The sequence below is a fragment of the Typha latifolia genome, chromosome 2 (genome assembly GCF_019914945.1).
Source record: "Typha latifolia isolate L0001 chromosome 2, TyphaL0001v2, whole genome shotgun sequence".
NCBI classification, from domain to species: Eukaryota; Viridiplantae; Streptophyta; class Magnoliopsida; order Poales; family Typhaceae; genus Typha; species Typha latifolia.
This window is the reverse complement of record NC_133087.1, coordinates 6,346,940-6,370,802: the sequence shown is the minus strand read 5'-3', so window position 1 is coordinate 6,370,802 and position 23,863 is coordinate 6,346,940. Positions and strand designations below refer to the sequence as shown.

At 37.5% G+C, this 23,863-nt stretch overlaps 2 protein-coding genes across 8 annotated transcripts; both read left to right on the top strand.

Annotated features, from left to right (window-relative positions):
* The first annotated feature begins 1,600 nt into the window (after positions 1-1,600).
* Positions 1,601-8,039, top strand: LOC140782550 (uncharacterized). 7 transcript variants are annotated; one of them, XR_012107893.1, is made up of 7 exons: positions 1,632-2,274; positions 2,356-2,550; positions 4,112-4,141; positions 4,233-5,342; positions 6,395-6,954; positions 7,133-7,259; positions 7,349-8,039. XR_012107893.1 is itself a non-coding variant. In XM_073129173.1 (6 exons), the coding sequence occupies exons 1-5, from the start codon at positions 1,831-1,833 to the stop codon at positions 6,944-6,946; spliced, it is 2,331 nt and encodes a 776-aa protein (XP_072985274.1). In that variant the 5' UTR covers positions 1,632-1,830; the 3' UTR covers positions 6,947-6,954; positions 7,515-7,615. The 7 variants fall into 7 exon arrangements, 3 of the variants coding, with proteins under 3 accessions (XP_072985272.1, XP_072985274.1, XP_072985275.1); XR_012107894.1 differs by having other exon boundaries at positions 7,161-7,259; positions 7,349-7,950; XR_012107895.1 differs by having other exon boundaries at positions 7,354-7,950.
* A 10,651-nt stretch (positions 8,040-18,690) lies between these two features.
* Positions 18,691-22,210, top strand: LOC140782434 (phosphatidylinositol 4-kinase gamma 4-like). The gene is made up of 3 exons (XM_073128987.1): positions 18,691-18,858; positions 19,003-20,570; positions 21,590-22,210. Exons 2-3 carry the CDS (start codon positions 19,230-19,232, stop codon positions 21,965-21,967), a joined length of 1,719 nt encoding a protein of 572 aa, XP_072985088.1. The 5' UTR covers positions 18,691-18,858; positions 19,003-19,229; the 3' UTR covers positions 21,968-22,210.
* Positions 22,211-23,863: the final 1,653 nt, after the last annotated feature.

Genomic DNA, 23,863 nt, shown 5'->3' with positions numbered 1-23,863 from the left:
TCTATATGGTTAATTCTTCTATAGAGCATTGATATGGTAGGAAATGCAACGATTATGCATTTCAAGATGAATATGTTGTTTCTTGGAAGAGAGGCCTTGTTTTGCCAAATTGCCCTTCCAAAAAGTTTTGCTTGATTCCGATGAGGGGAGCTTAACCAACTTGCCATTTGAGATGGTAGTGTAGGCCGTGGAGAAGATGCCATTGGGCCTAAGCTTCAAGAGTAACCTATAAATCCAAGTTTTCACTTAGCTAGAGGCAAATGGGGGCTGGTTCTTCTAATAAACACAATAGCTTCTCTCTGGGGTTGGTTCTTCTAATAAACACAATAGCTTCTTGAGAGAAGAGGGTGATGATGAGCTCCCAGTTCCAACCTTGCCCCTTAAGGAGATCGTTAAGAGTATAGCAGGCCACAACCACAAAGCATGACGAGGCTTGTTTGATTCCTAGAACAAGAAGAGCGAGGAAAATATCTTGCTTTAGGAGTTAAGCCCTAGTGTTGTTGGGTTCAACTAGTAGATGCTATGCCAACTTTAGAATAGGACTTTTGTTCACAAGATCCAATTGTCTAATACTTAGCCCTCCATTCATCTCAGGGTTTATACAGAAGCTATCATTTTGTTAGGTGTAAAAGTTTAGCGTTGTTTTAATATTTCACCAAATATCTCAATTCTTTAGTGTTTTATAATATACATAAATTGTTGACTTAGTTATTTTTGTTATTCCAACGAAGCGGACATATTATATTTATTTATTGAGCAGTCTTATGACCCCATCCCACTTATTAAAATTTTTTTTTTAACTAAACGAGCTCAAAGGATGCATTTTTTTTTTTGGATTCCTTGGATTTTCTTTACCGTAGATGAATCTTTCAGCACTGTACAGCAAGCAACTTTTCAGCTCAATGTTATGACATCTCATCTTTCTAGGGAATTCCAAGTTTTAGTTCACTCTCTCCTCTATCTCTATATATAGGCTTTTTATGAATCACACCCTATCTTTATCTATTTTGTGATTTACATTCTGTTTTTGATAATTTTATAACCCAACTAATTATTTTCCCCTATAATTCTCGTTTAACACCCTAGGTTAATTTAGATGGTACTAGAAAATAAATATCTTATTATAATATATAAATAATTTATAAATATCTAAATTATTCTCGTCTTCTTTCTCTTATTTTTTCTCATTCCCCAAAATCGAAGAAGTAGAAGAAAAAAAAGGAGAATGAGGAGGAGGGGGAGGGGGGAAGATGAGAAAATATGGTAGCGGCGACAATGACGGCAGGCAACGGTATTTTAGTAACTTAGTCAACGTTAGTTAGTCATAATTATATGAGGGTGCTAAATGAAAATTATAGGAAAAAAGAAGAGTTGGATTATAAAATCTTTATAGAAGGGTGTAAATTACAAAATAGGCAAAATAGGGGGTGTTATTTGTAAAAATTCCTATATATATATATATTTCATTCGTTTCTACGATGTATAGTTAAAACCAAGAGATATTTTCTATCCATATACTATGAAGTGACTGCTGAGCTGTGGACTCCTCAGTAAATAAGTTTCAGGCTCATTTTGGGTAACAACTCCCCATTTCTCTACTATTCTTTATCCCAATCATCTCCAATCTTGCCACGTGCAATTTTCTTATTTTTTAAGAGAATTTCCTGAATTTTCCCGGTTCAATAAACCAATTGCACTACTCGATCGCTATATCTCCGCCTCCTCCTCCTCCTCCTCCGATCCGATCCGATCGCCCGACTCCTCTTGTTAGGGTTACGACGGCGCACCGGCCAAAGTCGCGGCCTTTTCCTAGGGTTACGGCGACCTCTGATGCAAGCGCGCGAAGCTGGGGCGGCGGAGGGCGAGAAGTTTGCTTGCAAGAAGAGGCGAACCGACGAGGAGGAGGAGATGCCGCTCACTGACTCCAACGACGACTCCTTCCTCTTACCCGTCGATGAGATCGTGGTGTACCCTCTCCCAGGCTACGTGGCGCCGTCGTCGATAAGCTTCAGCCCCGACGACCGCCTCGTCGCGCATCTCTACAGCCCTGACGGCTCGCTCTACCGCAAGGTCTACACCTATGATCTCGCGTCGGGCCGGCAAGACCTCGTATTTAGCCCACCAGAAGGCGGGGGGCTCGACGAGGGCAATCTCTCGGCCGAGGAGAAGCTTAGAAGAGAGCGGTCAAGGGAGAGGGGGCTCGGAGTTACTCGATACCAATGGTGTAGGAGGCAGCCGCACAAGACCGGCTTTATGGTCCCTTTGCCTTCCGGGGTTCGTGAGATTAATTCTTGATGGCGTTGCATTGCTATAACTTAAAATTTGGTTTTGATGGATGCCTTTTGTCTTTATTAGGTGTACTTCCAGGATCTATGTGGGTCGGAACCGGAACTTAAGTTGCCGAGTTCCGCTGATTCGCCTGTAATTGATCCACATCTGTCACCTGATGGTACCATGGTTGCGTATGTTAGAGATGATGAGTTGTATGTTGTGTATTTATCAAATGGCGAAGATAGACAACTGACATTTGGGGCGAGAGGAAATGGGAAGGTGATATACTATTACTTGTTTCTGACAATTTATATTATGTTAGCTGGTTAGTTTTTCTTCAGTTTTCAGCAATTTGTAGTCTGTAGAAGATAGCATTATAAGGATATATAAAATAGGAAATGCGTTTCTAATTTTCTGCCAAGATGATCTTGGGGAAGCAATGAAATCGCATGCCAGGGTGTTCAACGACGATGTGCATTTTCTTTCTAACTGCAAATTGTTGTTGCATCTTATGCTTTCAAGTTTAAACAAAGATACATGCCTTTTGAGTTGAATGTCACATGTGTTAGCTCTTATTAGAATATGGAAATTGCCTATATGTGCCTAAAATAGTTTAATGTCAAGTCAAACATTAATTCTCAAAAGAATCTGGTGTTAATAAGCAACATTCTAACATGCTAATTAAAGTTTCTAGCTCTTGTTGCATGTCTTGAGTGATGCATCTTGATATGATTTAGAAAAAATATAGAAAGTGAAAAATGTCGTTGCCTATATGTGCCTAAAATAGTTTAATGTCAAGTCAAACATTAATTCTCAAAAGAATCTGGTGTTAATAAGCAACATTCTAACATGCTAATTAAAGTTTCTAGCTCTTGTTGCATGTCTTGAGTGATGCATCTTGATATGATTTAGAAAAAATATAGAAAGTGAAAAATGTCGTTGACTACTGCTTCAACACATGAAATGATGGCATAACTGTAGTTAAAAGCTAGAGGTGTCTTCAAGGCTCTAGGACCCACTATTACTGGAGGCATGTAAAAAATCTAGGTTCTCTAGTGAAGAAACAGAGCGCCAATCCTTGTTTTAATAAGTAGATGAGTAATAAAGTTTTCATAGTTAATACCTGACTTGAATGAAATAGATATCATCAAGCATGCATTTTAAGTTTCAATGTGATTTTCAAAACAAAAAGTACTATAATTCATAATCATTGCTATATGAACTGTGAAGTTGTGAATGCTGTCAAGGTTAGATAAGTGATGAGAGATGTTTTTTTTATCATCAGAGTCCAATTTTTCATATAAAAAGGGATAACATCAGTCATTAATTTTTTAATATCTTTCAAGAACTTTAAGAACAAGGGTTTAGGTACTAAGCATTAATTATATCAAAAAGCTGGACAAACTTCTTGAAGAAAGAATAAGAAACATATTGAATTAATGCCCGAAAGCTATCTTATGTTGGTTTAGTGTTTATATTGGCACTTATGAATCCTTTTGCTCACCTAGTCATTGCTTTACTATAGTCAGCATTCATCTTGCTTTTGGTTTAGTTGCATACTGTCCTAGTGCCTCACCTTGCCGAGCTCCTAGACAAGATCTGAGCATCTTCGGTAACATTTTCCAGGCATTTGGCATCATCTGTCAGTATATATATATATATATATTTGTCAAGATTCTAAAGTCATGTCAGTAATGGTCAAACTAAGACATCCTTAACTTTTGTATATTATTCTAAGATATATCTCATCCCATGAGACTTGTAAGAGCATATCATATTATGCATGCCTTTTTTTGTCGTCTTCAGAAATTGACAGGTTTGATTTATTTTGTCTTTTCAGAGTCATGGGCTTGCCGAATATATTGCACAGGTGATCTAATGGATTTATTTATCATTGTGTTTACATTTTTCACAAATGCTAGAATATTTGTATCTAATTATTGTGTGCTTGACCAATGTAGGAGGAGATGGAACGAAAGACTGGGTTCTGGTGGTCACCTGATAGCAAATACATAGCATTCACTGAAGTTGACTCATCCAAAATACCTCTTTTTAGAATTATGCACCAAGGTAAAAGTTCTGTTGGTTCAGATGCACAGGAAGATCATGCATACCCTTTTGCTGGAGCAGCTAATGTCACAGTTCGACTTGGAGTTGTTCCTTCTTGTGGGGGGAATGTAACTTGGATGGATCTCCTTTGTGGAGTACGGGATCAAACCGGAGCTGAAGAGGAGTATCTCACCAGAGTCAACTGGATGCATGATGGTTCTCTTACCGCTCAAGTTCTGAATAGGGGTCACTCCAAACTTAAGATTTTGAAGTTTGATATCAGTACAGGGGCAAAGAAAATCTTACTAGTTGAAGAGCAAAATATATGGATCACATTACATGATTGCTTCACACCTTTAGATAAAGGAGCAAATAAGTTTTCTGGGGGTTTTATTTGGGCCAGTGAGAAGACTGGCTTTAGACATTTATATCTTCATGACAGGAATGGAAATTGCATAGGACCTATCACTCAAGGTGATTGGATGGTAGAGCAGATTGTGGGGATCAATGAGAATGCAGGGGTGGTGTACTTCACTGGCACAATGGATGGACCATTGGAAGCAAATTTATACTCTGCCATTCTCTTTCCTGATTGGAATCTTCCCTTGCAACCTCCGCAAAGATTAACTCATGGCAAGGGAAGACATGCGGTGATTCTGGATCATCAACTGAAGAGATTTATTGATGTTCATGACTCACTAAAATCTCCACCGAGGGTATTGCTTTGTTCATTGCGTGATGGAAGTGTAATAATGCCTCTCTATGAGCTGCCAGTTTCTGTTCCACGATTCAGGAGACTTCAGCTTCTATCTCCAGAGATTGTCCAAATATCAGCAAAAGATGGCACCATTTTATATGGAGCTTTGTACCTACCTGATGAGAAAATATTTGGGCCACCACCTTACAAAACACTAATTAGCGTTTATGGTGGTCCAAGTGTCCAGCTTGTTTCTGATTCATGGGTTAATACAGTTGACATGAGAGCTCAATACCTACGGAATAAGGGAATTTTAGTTTGGAAGGTAAACTTGCTTACTCTTTTTCTTTTCAATTCTTCTGTTCACATTATTCTTCTACTGGTTTGTACATCCCAACCTAATGCAACATGCCTCTACTCTCATGCAGTACTCCTCAGCTTCTAATAATTCAAAGCAAGCTGTTAAGTTGTTTCTTTCAGTAAGATTAGCATACTCTTCTAAATAAGATTATTAGAATTTAGGATGAATATTGTTTTATTCTTCTACGTTCTACCAATTGCTATCTTAGAATTGACATATGTGATGTGTTGTCTGTGATTGACCATGTGGTAGGCATGGTTGCTACATGTGACTATTGATTTGCAGGATACTTTCTTTCTTCTAACTTAAGCTCTGTCACCCATTAGATTCAAGTATGCATCTTAAAATTCTTACACCTATAAGACTTAATATAGAGAAGAATCATTCGGAAATATTGGACAAGGCATTGGGTTGATTAGTGTAAAGATATATAGCATTCAAAGTGCTAATGACGGGTAATTCATTAACATGGAAATGCAAAATTTACCTTGATGTCAATAATCCACAGGAATCAATGCCAATCTTCAATAAAACTAATGTGTCCATGATAGCTAATTTGCTTACATAGAAATACAAATATTTGCCTTGATTATGCCAATGAACTATAGGAATCAATGCCAATCTATTCAATAAAAGTAATGTCGCCATGATAGATAATTCACTGACATGAAATGAAGAATCAAGAAAGGGAAAATTAAGAACCTCAAAGTTAAAAGTATTAGGTGTATAGTTCTGACATGTCACTTACTTGGCTGAGACCAAAGATCATATTGGAGGTAGGGAGTACCAATATGCAAAACCGAAATAGAGTCAATGTAATGATCGAATATCAAAATGCAATCTACAACATCAGATGTGTGACATCATTTGTTGGTTTCCCGGTGAAGGGATATATTCTTGATTGTTTTTTATCTGAAGTACTTGGTTTCTGATATTTGTATGAGATCACGTCAATCTTGTAACTTCTTGAGAATTTCAGCTTAAAATCCTGATTTATGTCAGCTTTGTGCTGGCAGCTAGATAACCGAGGGACTGCTAGGCGAGGACTGAAATTCGAGGGGCATCTGAAGCACAATATCGGTCGTGTAGATGCAGAAGATCAATTAACTGGTGCTGAGTGGCTTGTAAACAGAGGCCTTGCAAAACCTGGTCATATTGGCCTTTATGGTTGGAGCTATGGCGGCTTTCTCTCTGCCATGACCCTAGCAAGGTTCCCTGACATCTTTTGCTGTGCGGTAGCTGGTGCCCCTGTGACTGCATGGGATGGGTATGATACATTCTATACTGAGAAGTACATGGGTTTGCCCACAGAGAATTGTGATGCATATGAGTATGGTTCTGTCATGCATCATGTGGATAAGATCAAGGGGAAGCTGCTGCTCGTTCATGGAATGATTGATGAGAATGTGCACTTTAGGCACACAGCGAGGCTTGTCAATGCACTAATTTCAGCTGGCAAGACATATGAGCTTCTCGTTTTCCCAGATGAACGCCATATGCCCCGACAGCTCAGGGACCGTGTTTATATGGAAGAGAGGATTTGGGACTTTGTAGAGAGGAACTTATGAAGAGATCTGTAAGTTTTTTCTCTTTTCACTATTTATCAGGCCTTTATTGGAGTTGTTCCATTTGCAGAAAATTGACAGCTGCTCCACTGTAAAATCAAGAGCTATGCAATTCAAAATTTATTTAATAAAAGAAAGTCGCTAATATAGCGAGAGATATCTGTTTTTTCTCCTTTCACTATTTATCAGGAATTTCTTGAAGTTGTTTCGGCTGCAGAAAATTGGTAGCTGCTCCATTGCAAAATCAACGGTCACAATTCAAAATTTTGACAAAAGAAAATCGCAAATATAGCGAGAGATATTGCTTTTCTATGAGGTCCTTTTTTCCCAATAAAACTATTAGTCTTCACTAACACTAGATTTTAGACTTGCGCTGAGATTTTGATTTTCTGTTTTTGCTGGCAGTCCAGATTGCGATTTTTAATCTTGGATGCTAGAGAGAGACCGAAATGTTCTGATAGACGAAATAGTTTATGTAGTAATTTACTTGTTATCCTTTGAAGAACCATCACCAGTCATCTAGATCGAAATGTCCATATTGCGATTTTCACTCTCAACATAATGGTTGCAGAGATGCATTGCAGAAGAACAATCACAGCAGAAACTTGCATCTTGTAGTCCTATCACAAAGCCATCTTCTGCAGATTCCTTTCCACTGCTAGGTGAGTTAGTTCTGCTGCATAATGCTATTCGAATTCTCAAGCTGTTAGGTTTATTTCATAGCTCTTTAAGAAACTACGAATCTACTACCCACCTGAGGCCGTAGTTCTGCTCTTTCATCTGCATGAATGATGTTGCTAATCTTTTTTTGTTTTCTTTTTCTCTTTTGGAGAAAATGTGGCTAGCCATATTAGATGTATGTTTTTAGGTAAGTGTTGATAAATAAATGCTAGAAATCTGGATGGTATGTTAAATGTTTTACCCAAAGTTGTGAGCCTAGGTGGAATGCAGGTAAACTTTTTTTATGTATGTATCATTACTTGAATTAATGAAATATTTTTTAGGAAGTTGAGGCTAGGTTAAATGCAGGAGAACATTTTATGTATGTACCATTACTTGAATTAATGAAATAGTGTTAGGAGCTCTCGGTACAGTACTGTGATGAGTTAACTTTTTTGCAGGAGTTACACAATCAGAACTGCTTAATCCTGGGATGAGTTTGTTGGATGACTTAGATTGATAGCTAGGGTTCAACTGTTTTGCTTTTGTAGTGCGCTAAGGTATTCAGCTAATTCTAGTTGAGTAAAATTTAGGGGACCTCTCATCTCCTACGAAGAGGTGAGAAGTCACACTTTACCTGTTAAAGCCAAACGGGATGCTAGAAGATCTTCTCATTCATATCTAATCGGTTCACTTGGTGGAATAAGGCGAATAGCAGAATAGCTATTCTAATAACTTACACCAGGAGAAGAGAACTTATGCCGGTATATATTATTCTAATGTTTAGTTATATGATAGTATAATATGTAATAATTATAATCGACGTAACATAAATTTGATATTAAAGTAATAGATAAAATTGTATTAGGAATTGATGATCTTTTATACTAAATGACCAAAGTGGACTTAAAAGTATTATTATTCAATAAATATGTACTTATGGTAACTTTTATTTAATAAAAGATACATAATATTTTCGTCACTCCATATAAAGGGATTCTTTTCCTACCTATCACAACCACCTTGCATTATCTTAGTACACACGAAAAAATAAACTTTCCCTGCACCAGCAGATGATAATATTCTTGCATCTCAATAACACTCGTAAGTAGTTATTTTACCGCAATGCGGAGAAATAACTACGCGGTGCCAGGTATTTTATTTTTGTAATGTAGAGAAATAACATTGCAGTGCAGGTGACTACCCTGCTCTGCAAACTAGTTCATATGCACTGCAGGTTTATTTCCCCATATTTCATAGAGTTACTGAATGTTTCCAGTAATCTTAAATATTGTATGTAACACCTCGTATGTCTTTTTTCTTTTGCAGCTTCAACTCGGAGTAAACCAAAATTACGAAAACTTTATCCTACTATATAGGTAATAGCTTAAGTAAAATAGTAATAAGTATAAGAAAGCAATCCAGTACATAGTAACACGTTTTAGTCTGTTGTATAGCGTATTAAATCTGGGTTACATAAAAATAAGTTCTCAGTACATATACATATGTAATGCATAGTATAAAGAAATGTCTGCGATGAATAAAGAAACTTTTGCAATACATACAACTAAAGGATACAAATAGATCTTATAATAATGATGGTGAAACACCCGCCACCAAATACACATGCCTCCACGTAGTTTCTGCGTGACATGTTAGTCAAGTTTCTACACAATAACAAGATAAAAACTCCATATTTCTATAAATAATACAAGAAAAGAAACTAAAAATATCACAGGTTACAACAAGTCCCAAAATACATATCCATACAATTTAAATAGGGTAAATACCTGCGTACCACATTGAAATAGATAAAAGAGACTATGAATAACTTTTCAATGTAGTGTTTTGTCTTGTTGTTGTTCGCCGCCTCGACGCATTCCCCTACTTCAAACTTTCATCCGTCTGTCTCGGGTGGAAGCTCCTTGATGGTTGACTCTTTGCTCAAAATATTTGATCTTAGGTGCATTTCCCTCTGGAATATTATTGTTCGGGTGCGATTGGACTACTATCGATCAATTTCCTTATGAACTCGGGGTCATTAACTAATATGAAAATATTTCCACCAAAGGTGGTGAGCACAAAGCCTTATACAACTCTACAGTTTAAAAGTAGTGTAAGAAAGATGTCACAAAATATGCATATATAACAACATGATCATAATAATGCATCTCATGCAACATGTCTATCATGTCCATATCTACAACTCACATATAATAATAATAATAAGGGAATACATGATATGCATCGTTTAAACTATCAAATATTTGCTCTCATGCTCCCACATAGTTATAGCCATAAATCATTATGATATGCTCATCAAGCTATCCACCACATCATAAACACATGCTCACTAATCATCTCATACATCAAGAAGGGATAGACATTTAGCGGTACTATTGCCCGTACATGCCTGGTGACGCTGTATATGACCGGTTGTCTATGGCCAACAGACTAAGGACCTTAGTCGTAAGCCCATATCTCCCTCTCTATAATCATCACCTCCTATAGCGGGATAGTCAAGAGCCCTCAGCTCATCAATGGACGTTATCACTCTGCGTCATCGGGTACCGCTAGGTCTATGACCTCCACGTTCCAATTATAGTTGCATATCACCAGTGTCTAGTCTCTAACAGGGCTGTGTGATTGCCTGAATGCCACTCAGGCTAAAAACCTTAGACGTAGACTATTTATCTCATAGGCACCACACAATGAACTATACTTTTAACCCCGACTGAGTTAGTGAGGGGCACTGTCTAGTCTGGACTTAACTAAGTGGTAGTACATGCAAGTAGTGCAATGATCACATCATCAATCACATGTCATGTACAACAAAGTTATCATACTCAGGTATGCACTAACAATCCGTAAATAACCATGAAGCAGGAAGTAAATATGATAATGTTGACTAGTAAATCAATTATTTGCACACATGTGATTTGTATATCATGAATTCATAAAGTCAACATCACATCAATGTTACACTATTCTTAGACTACGGAGGATTTACTTGCCTAATATCACTTCAAGTAAACCCACTCTAATTGCGCCACGGGATCGTCCTTGCACTGTATTGGATCCCTTGATAATTAAAGTAGCAACATAAGCACACCTTTCACTAATTAATTAATAATCCTATTGACAGCCGATACTTGTATGGGTTGGTTCACCTAGGATTTTCTTATATTTATTGATCCAGTAGAGTTAGTATATTAATTACGATAATTTGACACGCTCTTAAGATTCACTAATGCGATTATCATTACATTTACCGCTTCACCTATTATTGTCCATTTAAATTAAAAAGAATAGACTACATTCAATTAACTTACTTTATTGAATATAAAAGCACCTCTAATATAATTACCAAACTCTAATTATAATTAAATTTCTATTAAAAGCAAATTCATAGAAATACTCACATGCCACTGCCTCATTTATTAATATAACAATTATTATGGCTAACTAGACTACCTTCCAAAGGTGATCAATACTTAAGGCTCAATTGACAAGAATAACGCATAAGATGACTAACATAAATTTAAATAATTATGGTGCTACCAATCTGCTTAGATTAGCTCAAGGCCAAGCACAAATCCCCCAAGATTGGGCCCGAAGCCCCGAGGCAACTAGGCATAAAAGCCTTGGGCTGGGCCGCAACCCAATCCACCAAATCATTAGAGCTGGGCTAAGCTGCACCTAGCCCACCCACTAGAGCTGGGCTAGGTCGCACCTAGCCCAGCCTACCTACACTAACCCAAGGATTGGCCCAAAATCCAATCTAGCCAAGACTCCACTTGGGCTGGGCTGCAACCCAACCCAACTTGAGTTGGGCTGGGCTGCACCCCAGCCAGCTCACACTCACCTCCTCCTCTCTCACTCGACAGTAGACTCACCAAGGGAGGAGATGGCTGCCGATGGCGAGGAGGAGCAGCCCGACGAAGGAAAACAGTAAGGAAGCTTGAATCCAACATAACGAGGAAGTTGACAAGGACCAATGGTCGGCCAGCCAAGGTGGCCAGTAGCGACAGGAGGCCTCCTCCATGGCCGACGGCCATGGAGTTTTCTAAAACATCCCAACGAGCTATAAGAGCCCCATTAGACAGCTGCTCAAGCTCCCATGAAGGGAGAGGAATGCGATTGACCTAAGAGAGAGGAGACACATCACCCCTGGCGGCCGAAAAAGCCTCGAGAAACTAGCGATAGGAGGCTATGGGGTGTAGCCTCAACCGGCGGCCTAGAGTACTCATGAAGGGTACCTAGCAAGGGAGGATGACGCGGGGAAGCTCCCCGGTTTGTCACGGCGTTGAAACAAGTTCGTCGGCCGGCCTACTGCCTGACGAGATGAATATCGGAAGGGGGAAAGAAGCATACCAATGCGCTAATTAAAAAAAAAATCAAATTTATAAGCTGAAAGGGGACTTACCAGCAAGTCGGACGATGGGATCGATAGGCTCCAATGGCGCTCCGGCGCGATAGGAGAAAGAAGAGGTAAAATGGTGGCTGTAGGGGCAGAAAAGAAGAGAAAGAAGAAGAAGAAGAAGAAGAAGAAGAAGAAGAAAGAAAAGAAGAGAGGGAGTGGGAAAGGGTTAAGGCAATGCATGTGCCGGGCTACGTGCGCTCACTACTTTTTTTTCTTTAATTGGAATGATATGTTACAGATGGCCTCGTACATGAAGGAAAAAAAAATAACATGATATGCAAAATGACCATATAGTTGAAACGAAAATGAATTGCGGTGCTGAGAGGTGGGATAACAAATCTAGTACTGGAATAGAAGGGTATTGTTGAAGAAAGCAAAGGGTGGGTGGTGAAGCTTCATTGATCGAAAAGGATGACCTTCGTTGTCTCTTTTTCCTTGCTCGAGCCTCTTTTTCCTTACTCGAGGAGGTGGGAGAGATGGTAGATTTCATCGAAGGAGGAGAGAGCTCCACGGTAGGAGAGTTGAATGAAAACTTGGGGCCATGGTTGGCTTTGGAGAGAGAGAGAGAGAGGTGATGGGTGTTGTTCCTCGACAAAATAGTCATTTATTATTATTATTAAATTGATATAGTTTGGATATATAAATGAAAGAAGAGATGTAATTACTATATTAATATAAGTTTAAGTGATTATTTAGTTGCTATAGTGATATGATGTTTACTTCTTTTTTTTTAAAACAAGAAGAAGAATATTACTTAAGGTTCCTTGGTACACAAAGCACTACTGACGTCAGCAGCTAAAATAGGCAGCAAGGAGGGGGGAACCGAACCCTCCCAGATGCAATTGAGAGCCATAGTTCTACATAATTTGCAAGCCAATCAGCCGACTGATTAGCTTCATGGTAGATATGGTTGATAGACTAGAAAGGCAAAAAAGATAAAAAATACAAACAATCTTCAATGATAGAAGTTGTGGCCCAAGGGGCCTGATGTCGAGCCTTCAAAATGTTCATGAGCAATAGAGAATCACTTTCGATGATGAGGTGTGAGATCCTTTGCTGATAGAGAAAGCGGAGCGCCTCACAGAGGCTGATTGCTTCAGCAGCCAAGGAGGACCGGTAGAAACCCTGTCAACAGCCTACACAAATCGCGGAACCTATTGGGGTGTGTAAGGTGAAGCCCGCCCCACTAGGTTTGTAGGGACCCGGAAAGGAGTCATCGGTATTGAGTTTGAGGGGGCCAGACAGAGGGGGCTCCTAGCGAATGATTTGATGAGTGGCAGTTGGCCCTCTGGCCGGAGGGGAGAGGACTTCATAATATTCAAAGGCAATGGCAATAGATTGTTCACATACTTGTACTAGGAAGTTCCGGGTAGCATTGAATAAATTATTATTATGATGTTTTCATATGTTCCATAACATGATGCCAATGTTGGCTAAGAGCAAGGCACGAGAATTCTTAGGCAACAAACTAAATTAAAAAACCAAGACCTCATGGCCCAAGCAAGGTCTAGCGGCCAATGGGCCAGAGATTTATGAGCTTAGCCCACAGAGCCTGGGCAAAGGAGCACGAAAACAACAGATGCTCCACTATTTCTTCTTGAGTCTCACATATAGGGCAATTCTTGTCGGAACCGAGTCCTAGCCTAGCCAAATTTGGCTTGGTTGGGAGCTTGTTCCAACAAACTTTTCAAAGAAATATTTTGATTTTTGGAGGGACTAACAGTTTCCAGAGAGTGTGCCAACCTATCCAATTTTCCTAAGGCAGATCCTCGAATAGTCTAAGGAAATGGTAAGCCGACTTAGCCAAAGCCTGGCTCGAAGGGTGGGGGGCCCATATCGAGTAACCATTCCCACCCCTAATGGGGATATTAATATTTATGATATAGCCACAAAGTGACGTCCCAAACATAGTGAGCAATCTTTCCTCATTCCGGTCATTGTTATGCATAATATTAGAGACGTAATGAAACTTGGCTAGGCATCTAGAGTTAAGGAAAGTCGGCCAGTTATTGAGCGGAATCGGGGTTATCCATGGATCTGAAACCAATGCCGTGGACTTCTCGTCCCGAATGATTTTTTGGAACCCAACTTTAGTTTGGATGAGAGCAGGAGTGATAAGTTTCCAGATACTAGCCGAGCGGTGAGCAAGGTTAGTTTTCCATGGATGGGGAGTGCTGTACTTAGCCCAAACCAACTTGACCCACGGGGAGTCCTCATTATGGAGGAGGGCCAAAAGCTTCTTAGCCAAAAGCCTCTTAGCCGAATATGAGGTTTACACTAGACTAAATCTATTCCTATCAAATGAAAGGGGAGAGTTAAAGGCATCTTTACCATCAGTAGTGTGCTTTCGTAATTTTATATTCCAAAGTTTTAACTCTCACATTAGAAGAAAAGAATCGGTTTGAAATTTGAATCAGTATAGAGGAATTATTAGTGCCAAATGGAAGATTGGAAGATAGGTTCCTCCTAAGCTATGGTTATGAGAGCTAGTAAAGTTTTTAGGGAAAATTATATATTTTACGCCCTTCCTTTTGTATTTATTATTGTTTGCACCCTATGTATTAAACAAAATTCTTTCCGCCCTTGCATTTTCTCTTAATTAAAAATAACATAAATTTTACAATATTTTGTTTTCCTATTAAAGAAAAAGTTAAATACCAAATATATCCCTTCATTTAAGGCTTTACTCTTAACTCCTAAGGTTATTAAAAATAGAGGTATTTTTTGCATTTTGATTGTCTATGGTTAAATTAAAGTAGTTTTTGCATAGAGTGTCTTTGTGGGTAGTAAAAGAAAAATTCAGGGTTTAATGGAGCATGTCTAAAATGCAAAGAGGAATTCATGGAGCATGTCTAAAATACAGAGTTTAAATGATAATTAATGTAAAAAGACTAATGAGATTGTGCTAAAGGGTTTCAGCACTAGTTTAATCTGGACATTTCTTAAAAATAAATAAATAATAATAAAAACAAACAAAAAAATGGTGTAAAATATACTTTTCTTTAATTTTTAAGACTGGCTATTATGGGTAATGGAGATGGTTACTTATAGAATAGAATCGATGCATGAATACTGCCTACAGAACTACAAATATTCAAAGAAATCTTAAACCATTTCTTGTTAGAGTGGATGTGCCTGCAACGCACATCCAGAGACGTGCATCATGCCAAGTTGTTGACCAAAGTAGATATATTTTTTAATTTACTTATTAAAATAAATAATACATAAACTTAAGTACTAAAATAGGTTTTATTTATTGTAGCCCTAAGTAAAATGTTTGATCGATAAATATTTTACTAGTTACCTCAGTGTCAGTGATCAATTTACATATTACATGGTCATTCTTGCAATACTAGAGAGAGAGAGAGACAGAGAGTTGTGAACAGTAATAAACATAATGTCTGTTCATATGTTACTTGTCCTTTAGACTCAAAATAGATGATCCACATTAAACAATTTGGCGGTTCACAGTAATAAATATATATCAAGTATAGATGATGTAAATAGTAATAAATAATTTAGTAGTGGGAGGAGCTGGATGCATAGTCTAATAGGCTAATAGCTAATAGTGGCTCTATTTTTAAGGGTCGTAAATGTAGAGTTTTTGACCAAATTAATCATGTTCCAATTTATATTTACCGAATTAGACTATCCTTCAAACTTATTATCAAATGGGGTCTAATTTATTATAGCCCTAATAAAAATGCTGAACTAATCAGCAGTTTATCTCTAAGCAAAAATACTAATTAGTTCATCATTTTTGTCTTGTCCTAAAACGTTGATTAGTTAGCTTTAATATATATATATATTTTAACTTAATTTTTTAGTTAAAGAAAAAAATTACCTAAGGATAAAAACGCTAATTAATTTAGTATTTTTATTAGGGTTATAGTAAATTAAACCCTATTTTGTAATAAGTTTGAAAGAAAGTCTATTTCAATAATAAAAAAAAATAAAGAGGGTTAGTTTGGTCAAAAACTCCTTAAATGTGGGCCTAGTCACTGTTGAAGCTGTGGTAATTCGGGAGGCGCTACTATGCACCACAATAAGACGAAATTGATTCTATCCTATTCATCAACATATTGAGGGATAGTCATAAGCCATATTCGTCCATAATATATGGCATAAAAAATCTAACTACTTAGTAAATTATTGACTAGCTTGCAAAGAAGGGAAAGAGCTTAGATTTTGTGTGTACTTGGGATGAACTGTTTTTCTACAAATTTGATCTTAAATATTTAAAAAAAAAATCTAAAACTACTACTAAATTTGGATTATATAATAGTTAATTGTTTAAGCTTGAAATACATAAGGGTAGGTTAAAATCTACCCTTATAAGTCTGTTCTTCACTTGGGTACCCCCCCACCCCCCCCAAAAGAAAAAAACTGACCTTGAGAACGAATTACTTGCATCAAACACGGTTTAATAAGTTCTTTTACCATCCATTATCTTTGGTAAATATTCGACAAAGTGAGCCATAAAATTAGGAATCTTTTAATCATAATTTTTAATGAGACACCACTAAATCTAGTATTAATATTCATATCAGACCCCTTATCCTTGTTTTCTTAGAGAATCGTCCATCCTAGTATTGCAACCAAATACTACATATCTCTCTTCTAAACTATGGATAAAATAAAAATATAACAGCATCCATGAATTATCTCATACTTCAATCAAACGAGATCATAGTATCTTAATAAATAATTTAACACCTACAACAAAGAAGTAAATAATTTTTACACCAAGAACTCTAGTTTAGCTTACTATACTAATCATTTCTTAATGCAAAGATATTAAGCACCACAAATCTTTAGTCAATATACTGAGTTATTCAAATCAGGCTTCAAATCGTTGTGCTGCATAAAAAAAAAACTACTGAGCTGCTCTTCTAAACTAATACACTGTCTAATCAGAATCGAATCGAGCCGAACTGTCCAACTAAACCACCAATTAATTGTTATTACTATAGTAAGTAAATTACTTGGAGTCGATGATACGCTCCCAGTTGTCTACAATTGGGTGGTGCCTACTTCTCTTTCTATTTTTTAATACTCATCTACTTCTCCGACAAGTTTGAAATTAGATACCCTTTACAGAAAAGTTCACGTACTCGCTCCAACAAGTCGGAAGAATTCGTCTCGTGATGTTGGTGGACACGTGTCTCTTACCGCCCAACGTCATTGCAGTCGTACGCGCTTTACTACTACGTGGCGAATCGTCATTGGATGCGACACGCGAACGGTCGACTGCGAGAGGAGGATCTTGGAAGTCCAACTCCTGGGAGCAGCGAACGGGAAATCAAGAAAGCGATGGATGTCACGTTAACGAGGTTGCAGGGATGCATGACATATCGGTGTTACCGTTATTTTTGACGGCGTTCAGAGAAGGCCGAGCAGTAGCTTAAGTTACCAAAATACCCTTCTAAGGAGATAAAAAAGAAAAAATATATATATATCAAAAGCCAAAACCTATTGTAAATGGTTAACATAGTTGAGGTTTTAATGAGTTGTTCGTGCATGCTTTAACCATTTAAATCATCCTAGTAATGTTAATATATGAAACACATCACAGATAATATGATTCTCACATTCTGGCATATATGTTTTTAATCAAATCTATACTTTCTTTTTGATAGACCGAGTTTGTAGGATTATCATAAATTAAATAAACGAGTCAATCTTTCTCAATACATATAGATTGAATAATTAAACAAATCCTCTTAAGAAACGGACGATAATAAGCTTAGATCATATATATATATATATATATATATATATATATATATATATATATATATATATATTAGCAAAAAAATATACTAATATCAACCTAAAAGTCTACGGTAGAATTTAAAAATCATGAGCTCTGTAATAGTTTGCTAAAATTGGAAGACTCAACCGCTGAGCTATAGCGGTTACTCTTATTAAATTTATATTTGCTAATTACATAATAAAACTATATATATATGTATATATATTAAAGTTGGAACTTATAAAAAGATAAAAGCAATAATTGATTGCACTCAAATGGGTTGGATTTAATTCGGTCCAACCCACGAATCGAATTCAGGTAAATCAGGTAAGATTTTTGAAAAAAAATTTAGATACGGATTCGAATACAAATATAGGTACGGGTCGGGTATAATTTTTCGGATACGAATACGAATATCGGATATCCATTTACCAACACATTTTTAAAAATAATTTATAATTTTTTGTTTGCTTATTTTATGGTGAATAATGATATATTGCTACTAATAATATGTTATATATTATTTGTAGAGATTGATTTTGCTAATTTTATATATATTTGACATCTATTTTTTTTAATACACTATTTTGTGTTAATTGTGTCAATAAAATTCGATCTATATCTATTTAAGGTCTTATCGTCTATCTAAAAATTATATAAATCATATCTTTAAGTTTTAATATCTATTTAATATTGCTTGAGTACTATCCGATACGTTTTTATTCCAATATTTTTCCTTTTTATATCTAATGAAATATTTCCTAATAAAACCAGGGGCATATCAGTCCCACAAAACCAAAGTTTACTCTTTCTCCCTATTTGATCACGGAACTACTTCTCGTAACGTCGTTAACGGAGGTCTTAACGTCGTAATTGTCTTATTTCTTTCTCCTCTCACAAGATCCTTCTACCTTTCGTCTCCGTTACCATGCTACCATCCTACCTAAAAAAGAAAGGTTTGGATTTGTAACAAAGGAGGAGATCATTGAGAGGTGCTAATTCGAATCGAAACCCTAACGCCATTGCAGAATGGCTCTTTGATCAATAGCTATTATTCGCTCGATTCTTCTCTTTCTGGTAAAGTTTCCATCGTCCCTCTCCCCGATGTTTTCCCCCTTATTTGATTCATCCCTTGTTGAAAAATTCAACCATTCGGTTTTCGGTTGAAAAGAGTCTGATGTTGATCCTGGTTTGGTGGTTTTTCTGGCGCTTGATTTGAAGGCTTGATCTTTTTGAGGCTAGTGTTGTGAACCCTTTCAGGGTTTGCAGGACTAGAGAAGATTTGACCTTTCTAGTCGTAAATTTTTCTTCCGTTTATGAAGGAAGAGGCCCTAATTAAAGATGGGATCTGAAATTTGGTAGAAAAAATCTTGCCTTTCCCCCGGTTCCGGGGTCCTTTGAGGCAAAAAGGGGGGATTCTTTGTGTTTCATCTTTTTAGGATCAAAAGATGTCTTCAGCCAGCGTTGCTCTCAGCCCTATTAGTGAGGATCCGGCACTCTCCCCGATCAGATTCGATGGTAGCAGATCGCCGCATTGCTCAACTGAGTCAATCCTGATCTACCTTTCGGTCCCTGGGTCATCGCCGATCCCAATAAGTGTCCTTGAGTCTGATTCTATTGCTTCAGTGAAGCTTCGGATACAGAGCTGCAAAGGTTTTGTAGTTAAGAAACAGAAGCTGGTCTTTGACGGACGGGAGCTGGCTCGGAACGATTGTCTTGTAAGGGACTATGGGGTGACTGATGGGAACGTCCTCCATCTCGCTATCAGGCTATCAGATCTCCGTGTAATCACTGTGAAAACTACTTGTGGAAAGAAATTTGAATTCCAAGTAGAGCAGAGCCGGAACATTGGGTACATCAAGAAGCAAGTAGCCAAGAGGGGTACGGATTTCGGTGATCTTGAGGACCACAATCTTATATTTGATGGCGAAGAGCTCGAGGATCATAGGCTGATTACTGACATCTGTAAGAACAATGACGCTGTTATCCATTTGTTGATTCGCAAGTCGGCAAAGGTTAGAGCTAAGCCTGTTGAGAAGGATTTTGAGGTGTCGATTGTCGCATCTGATGCAAATGAGAAATTGGGGGTAGATGACCTTCAAGTGATTCGAAGAAAATCTCCTGATAGGGATGCTTGTGTCAAGCCAGTTATTAACCCTAAAGTGGAATTATCTCCTTTGGTTAGTGATATGATCCAATCTACTATTGCTGGGTTAGAGAAGGGTAATACACCTGTAATGTCTGCAGAAGGTTCAGGTGGAGCTTATTTCATGCAAGATGCATCAGGTCACAAGTATGTTGCTGTTTTTAAGCCAATTGATGAGGAACCAATGGCTGAAAATAATCCTCGTGGACTTCCCTTGTCAACAGATGGTGAAGGGTTGAAGAGGGGAACACGTGTAGGAGAAGGTGCACTGAGAGAAGTTGCAGCATATATTCTTGACCATCCTACTAATGGGCGTCGTTTATGTGATGAGACTGGGTTTGCTGGTGTTCCGCCGACAGTCTTGGTTCACTGCCTGCATGTTGGTTTTAATCATCCTGATGGGCTCGACTATACAGGGAAAAGTTTCAAGATTGGATCATTGCAGATGTTTGTAAAGAACTATGGAAGCTGCGAGGATATGGGTCCTCGAGCTTTTCCTGTCGAGGAGGTCCATAAGATCTCTGTGTTGGATATAAGGTTGGTAAATGCTGATCGTCATGCAGGGAACATATTAGTTTGCAAGGAAAGAGAAGGGCACTTTACTCTGGTTCCAATTGATCATGGATATTGCTTGCCTGAGAACGTGAGTATTAATTATACTTCTGCATTGAAAGAATTAGATGTAAGAGCTTTCAATTGCATTTACTTTTTTCTCCTTGTTCCTCTAATTCAGTAAGTTTTTTTCTTTTCTAAATTAATAGAATCTGATTTCTAACTTTGGTTATTTCTCTCACATCTTCTTGTACTTATTTTCTACTTATCATTCTTCAAATATTGGCATTCTTTTTTAGTTTTGTTGGTTTCTTTTGTAGACCAGCTTTTATCACTAATGCATAATGAAGCAGGTGCCACCTGGTCATGAGAAATTAAGTATGTTTAATGTTTCTCTAGATTTTCCAAATCTGGAAGTGACTTGTACCGTCTGAGTCCAACTTTCAAATAATAAAATTTACAAATTCTGCCATATCTACTTTACCTTGTAACATTCCCTAGTTTTGCCATTTTTCTCTTCTCGTCATGTTAGTGTTGCCTCTTGAGGTGTTTATTCATTACCCTTTATGTTTACCTGCCTACCCTTGAAATATTTATTGTTCGAGTATTCAAAGTCAGGAATAAATTCTTCTATTTTGGTCCAGCAATCAGTTGCAGTCCAGTGAGCAATTTTTTGTTACCAAACTTAAATTCAGCTATTTGTATTATCACCATTGTTTAACAAGCAAGTTTCTCTTGTTAAACGGTTCTCCTTGTAAATTGTCCTGTTAGCATTGCTGGTATAAGCATACTACACTTTAGATTGCATTTCATTTTCTAGTCCAAACTTTTTGTCATTTTAGCGTTCCACTAGAACTTTAATTCTCTCAACATAGAAGTGATGATATGTGGAGTTAGATAGAGTACATCTTTTTTCTTATTTTGGATGTAATCCGCAAGCTGACTTAAGTGTGGCATCCTCAATTGTGAGTCTGCATTCTGTCTAAGTTGGTGATAATTATTTGGTAGTTCAACTCTGATGATTACAGTGGTAGCTATAATTATTCTCCGAACTCGTCTCAATTTTTTTAGTGATTAGAGTTCTATCTTTTTGCTTCTTTGCTAATACAGTTTGAAGATTGCACCTTCGAGTGGCTCTACTGGCCCCAAGCACGCGAACCTTTCAGTACTGAAACCATCAACTACATAAAAGTGCTAGATGCTGAAGAAGATATCTCACTCCTAAAGTTCCATGGCTGGGAACTGTCACTGGAGTGCTCTCGCGTTCTCCGCATTAGCACCATGCTTTTGAAGAAGGGTGCAGAAAGAGGGCTCACTCCATACGATATAGGAAGTATCTTGTGTAGGGAAACACTCAAGATGGAATCCAAGATTGAAGAGATCATCCATGAAGCAAAGAATGCTGTCCTTCCATGCACCAGCGAAATAACATTCATGGAAACCATCTCCGATATCATGGATCGTCATCTTGACGAACTTTTCCTGTAGACCAACTGATTGGTTAGGTGTTCAAAATGTCTTGAGATGTAAGTTTGTGAACAGTTATCATTTGATTGGCAAATTGAAGATTGTATGTACCTGGTAAACCCCCTTTGTAAGTAAGTGGTAAACCCCCTTCCTGTTGTCAATATTTGTCTCTTCTGGACGTCAGAAGATGTAAGAAATTATTCAAAATTTGGATTGTAGCTGAGAACGTGATTCTCTATCAATCTAGAACTGTTGTGAAGAAAAGGTGCAAATCTCTTCTTTATGAACCTCTAGCTTATCTTATCAACTAAGCTTTTAGGAAATCTATTTCATTGTTGATAGAATCTTGTTGCTCTTGCTGGTTGATTCCAGATCATTGACCCAAAGAGGATTTTAGCTTTTTGCTGGATTAATGGACTCATTCATAACCAAAGAGCTGGGTGTTCATTTCAATGCCTATTTATATATGTCTGGTCTACCATCTTGAACTTGGAACAGGTGCAGACTAGAATTTTTGGACTTCATTGCTAGAGGGATATTGATCTCTTGGCAAAGCATTTATCCAATTGGTAGTGAAATAAGTTTAATTTTTTTAAAATTAATTCTTTTTTCCTTGATGAAGGTCAGTAGACATCCTTAAATTGAATTATATGTTGACAAAATTTGATCAAATCCTATCATGTTTGAATGTCATTCGTGTTCTGCTTTTGGCTATCGGAAAGCAATTTATTACATTCATTTATCCATTTACATCCAGACTACATCAGAATCCTATGATATTGCAAATTTAGTTTGACATCTAAATACTAGTGTACATTATTAATAGCACACATATAAGTATAGGGACTTCTACAATTTAATTATATTTTTATTTATAATAATGGATTCTGGTATACACCACGTGTATAAATTGTGTGCATTCATTTTATCATAACAAATGTACATAAACTATAAATAATATATACACTCAATTTTGTATGCTAAATTAAAATTTTAAATATAATTAAATTACAAAATCTCCTTGTAAGTATCCAATGTAGACATTTCAACTGAAACTAAAACTTTTTTATTTATTTAAGAAATGGTCTGTAGACAAAGTTCCATTAAAATCATCGGTTACAAAGAGAGTCAAGTTCATGACTAGACCACTTCTTATGGCCATGATTATGAATGGCAAATTTCGCCAAAAGATGAGGAATGGTGTTGTTGCCCCGACTAGTGTAACAAATGCAGATTTTGGGGTACATCTTTAAGATGGTCTTTGCTTCAGAATAATGGAGTGGATTAGCCAATCAGCCTTTACCATCAAACCATTTAGAATCTTTACCGCAATTAATGAGTCACTGAAAACCCAGATGGGATTGCAATCTTTGCACTGTGCTACTTGTTTGATACCCGCTAGTAGTGCCATAGCTTCGCCAAACAACGAATTGGCACAGTGATTCAAGAAAATGGAGATGCCTTCGTCGACTTTAGTGGGGCCCTCAAAATAGAAAACACCAATTCCTCTTGTAGAGCCAAATTCCCAACTTGCATCCACCCAAAGTATTAAATCAGAGATGGAGGGGCCCACCTTGGTTAACTGATCACCATTTGCCCTTCTACATTGCTCGCATCAAGGTGACGGGCGGGAACATGTCCATGCAGGTTACAATCATCCCTATCAAGTCTAGAGGTAAGAGGTGACTGTAGGCGAATTTTTTCAACTGCCTCGTTTGCTTTAAAGATGACCAGTGCCGGAGAGGGCGATAAGCTTCTGAATACTGAATCATTCTGGGTTTTCCAAATTTCCCAAAGCACCAAGAACCGTATGCAACATCTTCCTGAGAATTATTCAAGGAGAAGCTGGCTATCCAAGTAGCTAGATCACTATGGAAAAGATCAGCTATGAAGCATAGTCAACAGGCGAGCTAGATT